This window comes from Ananas comosus, linkage group 17, assembly GCF_001540865.1.
Source record: "Ananas comosus cultivar F153 linkage group 17, ASM154086v1, whole genome shotgun sequence".
In the NCBI taxonomy this organism is placed as follows: domain Eukaryota; kingdom Viridiplantae; phylum Streptophyta; class Magnoliopsida; order Poales; family Bromeliaceae; genus Ananas; species Ananas comosus.
In genome coordinates, this window is record NC_033637.1 from 1,306,868 (window position 1) to 1,313,402 (window position 6,535).

General features: G+C 45.0%; 1 protein-coding gene across 1 annotated transcript; it reads left to right on the forward strand.

Annotated features, from left to right (window-relative positions):
• On the forward strand, positions 331–1,384 carry LOC109723313 (WAS/WASL-interacting protein family member 1-like). The gene is made up of 2 exons (XM_020251643.1): positions 331–676; positions 834–1,384. Exons 1-2 carry the CDS (start codon positions 331–333, stop codon positions 1,382–1,384), a joined length of 897 nt encoding a protein of 298 aa, XP_020107232.1.

Sequence of the window (6,535 nt, forward strand, 5' to 3'; positions counted from 1 at the left end):
TACCTGTCCACGTCGGAGGGCAATTGGGGTAGTGTGTTACAGTGACCGGGTGAGCAAAGGCAGTTTGGTATCGTGACGTGTGTCGCACATTAAGTTATGTAATGGGTTTTTCTGATACGATTATTTTATTATTCTTTTTATATCATTTTTAACATTATTAAAAAGTTAATCGCTTCTCGCACTACTTACTATGGGTTATAAAGTTTAAGCTTAATATTAACTAAGTATAAAAGTCAAAATAAAAATCGTACGATGAATAGTAGATCAACGTACGTACGTACGTATACGTACGTACGTATCCGCACACGTATATATATATATACATCTTATATGGACGCTCTCGGACTGCTCCCCCTTCGTGTAAGGCTTCGCGAGGTTTACAACCGCCCGCTCCCCCCGCGGCCTCCTCTACTGGAGCGCCTCCCTCCTCTCCAGCTTTACGACCCGGAACGCGCGGCGCGCGCGGTAAACGTGCTGGTACCCCCCCTGCCGCCCCTCCGCGCACTGCGCCACGCGGCGGTGGCGCGCGTAGTGGAGGAGGCGGCGCTTGGCGGCGGGGAGGCGCGGCTGGTAGTGGCACCACCGGGGGCGCCGCTACCGGGGCGTGTGCTTGTGGCTCTTGGGCTTGTACACCTTGTCCCCGTGCCGCGTGGGCATGTGCACGAGGAGGCTGGGGGTGTGCACCGCCTCGTGCGCGCGGTACCGCTGCTCCAACGCCACCCACCGCTGCTGCGGGAACGAGAAGGGCCACCAAGGCCTCCTCATGTAGTCGCACCGCCCCAGCACCCCCCTCTGGGCTTGCCGCCCCTACCCCTACCCCGGCCCCAAATTAGCCTCCCTCCTCTCCTTCCCGAGCTGCTCCTGCTCCTCCCCCTCCCCCCACGCGTCCCTTGCCTCGAACCCCCGCTCCAGCTCACACCGCTCCTGCTCCTTCCCCCTCCTCAGCTCCTGCTCCCGCACCTCGAGCCTCCCCCACTCCTCCCCCAACCCCCACCTCTCCTCCCGCGGCTCCCTCTCCTGCCTCTCCCGCTCCCGCCCCTTCCCCTCCCTCAACCCCCTCTCCTCCTCCCGCTCCACGGGCGCGGCCTCCGGGTCCCGCCTCTCCCGCCTCCGCCGCCGCGGCCTCTCGGCCGCCTCCAGCCGCTTCCTCTCCCTCGCGGGCCTGCTCCGCAGCTGCTTCCGCCCGAACAGCCGGCCGCCCCCGCCCCGCTCCCTCTTCTCCTTAAGACCCTCCCTCCTTAGTCTCAGCGGCCGGCTCCCTCCGCCGCCCCCCCTCGTCTCCGACGCCTTCTACGGCCGGCGCCTCCTCTTGGGCGACGGCTGTAGAGGGTACGACGGCGATCTTAACGAGAGACGAACGACGGCCCTGAGACTTTTTATATAATAAATCAAAGAGCCTCGTCTTGTGCCTCCCTCTCTCTGACCCTCTGACCCTCTGACCCTCTCCCTCTCACCTACACCTCCCTTTTAAATAAATAACCCCTAGCATCCTCCTCCTCCCCGGCCCGTTATTTACGCCTCCTACCCCCTATGCAGCGCCACTATTGAGCACTGCTGCACCCTCCGTAGCGAGTGGGTCGAGCGAGCGAGCGAGTGCGTGAGGATGAGTTTAGTTATTTATCGTTCTGCCACCTTTCTGTAGTTGGTAGTTGGTAGTTGGTAGTTGGTAGTTGGCAAGAAGATGCAATATTTAATGGTTCTGGCCGTCAAAGCAAAGCAAAGCAAAGCAAACTGCGTTTTATGGTTCAAATGTTATTGTATATATCTTAATGTGTTGTATATGTCAGTGCAACTGACCTCAGAGGTACAATCTGTGATCTGTCGGAGTATGACAAAACAAAACAGGCGTTCACTTTATCACGCGGCATCTACTGCTAGCGCAGAGGACATCTAGCATCATTATATCATGATTAATAACGGGGCCAGACCAGGCGGAGGCACCTATCTAAAAATTTTTTGTTAAAAATTTTTTACTTTTAAAATTTTGTAATAATAATCCGTAATACGCGTTATAGATGCTCTAGAAGAATAATTTAATTTTTGATTTTTGACGAACTGGAGTTTACCTTTCTTTTATGGAATGTAAGAGAACACTGGATGGATACAAAACCTTATAGAATCTAAAGGCCAGGCCACATAGATCTTTTTCTTTTCCCAAAGGTTGAAGGGAGCATGTTGATCTTTCAGAACAATTCAGTCTCCGAGTAGGTTAATCGACCTAGTGAGCGAAGTTTTATTGTTGATGACGATAAATTTGTCTTGAAATGGGTTAACATTTCGTGCTGTTTGGTGGTGTTTGTTAGCTTACGTCTGTATGGCCGTAAAGCATGAAAGGTAGTTATTTAAGTCCAGTGTTTTCGTTCTTGAATGTCAGCACAGGATTATATAATAATCGTTCGCGGTTGGCATATTAATTTTTTTACTTTTTTTTTATGTTACTTTTACTTTGTGTAACTATAATTTACTCGTAGACAGTTGAAGTGACCCACTTATCACTAAACTTTAGCCTACAACCCCCAATGTGGTGGTGATTAACTTTATCGTAAGCAAGTAGAAGCTGTAATGTAAATTGGTGCGGTGAAGTTATTCTCCACGAGAAGGTCGGCCCCCTAGATTTAAATGTGTCTGTTGAGAAGGTGTTTGTGTTGCTGAGAGAACAGGTAACTGGTCGGTCGACCTCTTTTCCTTTCTAGTGCGGGGGGCAATTGATTGTACGCCGTTCTTTACCTCGTAATTTTCTAGTTTGTTCACTTTTAAATTATGTGTTACTTATACTTTCTTGTGATTTATTTTTCTCTTCTTTTCTTTTCTTTCCACAGGAACCCGAAAAGTTGTGCCTTGAGATAGTTTCCGGTCGACATAGTTTCCGGTCGACATACAACCAAGTAACGCGTAAGTCAAATACAAGTAGATTTCTATCCTTATCAAGGAAATAGTACATATGTTCGTTCAGCGATTTTGAATCCTCCAAGTCTTTTCCTAAAAAAAAAGACGAGTGACAAGTTGCCGGAATACTCGCCACTCGCTAGTAGCGGTGTAGTCGACACTCGATCTTTAAGGACGAGTATCTTCGACAAAGATAAGTAATGACTCGTTGGAGTTTAATTCCTTTAGTAAAAGTCTCTGGCACCGACGTACAAGAAGCACAGTCAGGTACAGGATGGGGTAGATATCACAATTTACGACTCCGATAAGGATCCAGTAGGCCAACATTGTTTACAAAATGTGTTACGCCATAATCTCGGCCCAGGATTCGGAGCGTCAGGACATTCCAGTACCCAAACTAAGGGCTGTTGACTTAAAAAAGCCAAGTTAGTGATAGAGGACGTAAAGATAAACACAGTGTACGTTTATCGCTGTACAATCTTCGTCACAATAAGATAGGAGTTCAATAAGGTATAGGTTAACTAGAAAGTTTTTCTGTATTCGTAAAGGTAGTATTAATTATCGTTTTCAAAGTATTTTTATTGTCATTTTTGTGCGGTAACCTTTTAAGGGTATAAAACAAATTCTTTCAATTAGTAGTAATTTTTTCTTGATCATGGGCAGCGTCATTCGTAGGTTGTTTTTTACTTCTCTTGAAGTAAAAAGGCCTTTAAGGCTAAGAACTACATCCGTCCGTAGCGTCAACTCACCTCGCCACTCTCATCCCCCTAGCGGGCACTCTGAATGAGCATCTCAGACAACAAAGAGCAGTAAACTCCCCTGCACTTCCTCTCGGAGGTATTAATCATAGAGGGTCAGTACCACGGCGTCTTTACTTTTATTAGGTAGGAGACGTAGTGCTTCAATTCTTCTCTATAAAGGTAGTAAGCTCGTTAGAGTTAGTTTTAACCACTATCGAAGACCCCTTGTATAAAACATGGAACCATTTTGTATTTCACAAATAAATTTGTTACTTTTCAAAATACGATCTAGAAGACTTAATTGACGGCATACTTCAAGGATTTAGGACATATCTCCGATCATATAATCGGGATTATTACAGTTAAAGTATCTTAACACTTCACTTTCTCTTTTCTTGTTGGAGGTGAAGCTTACCGGAAGTTAACTTTTTACGGTCTAGGAACACCTGGTCTTTGACCTTTACACGTTCTCTGACTAAAGGAAGCTACCCGCTGACGTTCTCTACGTAGTATGGTACCAGGAGATCGTTAGCCGTGGGGTTATCGGAGATGATAAAAAACTAAAACTGATCGGAAAAGTTAACGGAATGACCTTAGTCGAGTTAAACTTTATCTTTCTTCACTCACAAGATTAGTAAATTTTCTGGTGTGATGGAAACAGTAGTCTTAGTTAGAAAATTTCGTTATTATAGTTTACTACACGTGTCGTATTGTCACCTCTACTAACACAAGAGGTTTTGGCTTCTGTTTTTTCTTATCAATTTCTTCGTAAAATATGATCGAAAAATTCAAATCATTTTATTACATTTACTCTACGATATTCCTTGGATATATCTCGGAGTACTTCCTGAATCGGGTGACGTTTGTAGTTTAATCAGTTACACCGTAGTGTAACGTGTGCTTTCTTTTAAAGGACTATGTGAGTATATGGCTCTAAACGGTTAAACAACTTTGTTTACAAAGGGAATACCTTTCGGTCACTATTAAACCGGAAGATTAGGTACGGATGTACTCCCAACAAAATGTTTGATGACCCGTTCAATCCCCCAATATGTTCGATGCATTTAACGAACAGTGTGTGCGTGTACGGTTAAAGTCAGAATTGTACAGATAAAATGGAATAATAGTTTGTCCAATCCAAGTTCACTGAGTACAAAATTTTACACAACGTTGTTGGAGATATACTAGAATTTTTAATAAAAGGTGGCTTAGGAAACATGTTTCCTGTTGATGAAAGACTCACGATGAAATCAGATTTAGTCGTTTATACGTCAATTCATGGTGTGTTCCTTTATGTTCGCGGCGTGAACAACGCTTCGTTTCTCGAAGAACAAGTAATCGTGGTTTCCAATGTACTTTCCTAGTCTTCGGCAACGCAGTTAAAGTCCTATTTATGGTTCTTGTAATTACGATCGTTTTAGCCAAAGGCACGTGTACCCTTGCGGCTTTATTACCTACTAGAGGTTGGTTAGAGGTGATAACTCCAAAGTGAGGCTCATTGTATATATGGATGAGATATGTTTCATCTTTAGTTTTCTTTGCGGTACTAAGGTGTGAGGTGAAGTTCACCTGGGAGTAATTTCATAGCCTTCTCGTGTTGGTGGCTGAGGTGGTAGAATTTAGTGTTTTCCTCTTCTTTTTCGTCCCGTTTCCCTTTGTTTTGGACGATGTAGGTACTTTCTACCGCTCCAGTAATTACCGCGAATCCCGTTTGGGAGGCCGCTCCGATTATTCGGGCTAGACCTCGTGGGAGGCTGGGTTTATAGCGCAGGCCAACGACGAATGAGACCGAACGAGGCTCCATCTCCTTTTCATTGACTCGCTTCACTGGTAGTAGCAATCCAGTGCCTTAACTCTAAATCTCGCTTTTCGCGTCTTCTTCTTCTTCTTCTTCTTCTTCTTCTCCTCCTCCTCATCACCCTCTCTACTGACTACTCTCTCTCTCCAGCTAATCGCAATGGCTTCCCTAACCACCTCGAGCTTTTTGGGATCTCCCCAGCCTCTGCTTCTCGAGAAGCGATCCTGGTCTCTGCGCTCGAAGCAGGAGTTGTAGAGAGGGGAAGCGAAAGAGGAAAGAGGAGAGGTCGCAAACACGCTGAGCACACAATTGTCCGGGCAATAAGTTATTGCCCGGCCCAGCCTGGGCGGGGCAAACGATGTCATGTGTTCGGCATGATCGGATGATCCGGGAAATTGTCCGGTATGTACTATCCCGATTGGAATACCCGGCAAGACCCTCAACCTAACTCGGCATTTTTTCACAATAATCTTACTATAGGTATTTGATGGCTGGCAGGAGTCTCGTTCACCTTTTCTTAAACCACCAATCATAGGCTCTAGGTTCAACCTTAGGATCAACTAAATTTAAAGATCGATTTAAATAAAAATTTACTTTATTTGCTTCGCCCATCGCACGATGGATAGTGAGTTTCTTTTCTTACTATAGATATTTGATTTGTTCAGAACATAGAATCAACAAAATAGTGCTTTGCTTAGTTTAACATTGGATGTAAGAGTGGAGCATATGAGGTGAAACCTCAGTGTAATAAGTTAGTTGAAGGGCTAGATTATCTATTTCTGAGATCCTTAGAGATTAATTGTCGAAGTTGAATGACGATTTGGGGCACAAGTCTGCACTTACATAGAAGAATTTTGGTTTTTTTCCCTTTTTTTAATTCTCGAAGTTCACCGAAGCATCTACCGTGTAGGGTGTCGAAACGTTCTCCTCGTGCGTTGTTAAGGTTTCAAAGTAGAGTTCATTGGTTAAACCGAATAAATTTAGTGTTTTTAATGTGTTCTCTAACTTGGTAGTTATTGTATACTCGTGTGGGGAATTAAAAATTTTTGACCGTGTCGTCTTTTTTCTTACAGTGTTTTTGATTTACCCTGAAGGTTTGGGTAAAGAGGGG

What these genes read in the sequence shown, in the direction of transcription:
- LOC109723313 (XM_020251643.1), top strand. Translation starts at nt 331, where the DNA reads ATGGACGCTCTCGGACTGCTCCCCCTTCGTGTAAGGCTTCGCGAGGTT. An exon ending in TGTGCACGAGGAGGCTGGGG is followed by an intron (nt 677 to 833) that starts GTGTGCACCGCC and finishes GCCCCAAATTAG; the next exon opens with CCTCCCTCCTCTCCTTCCCG.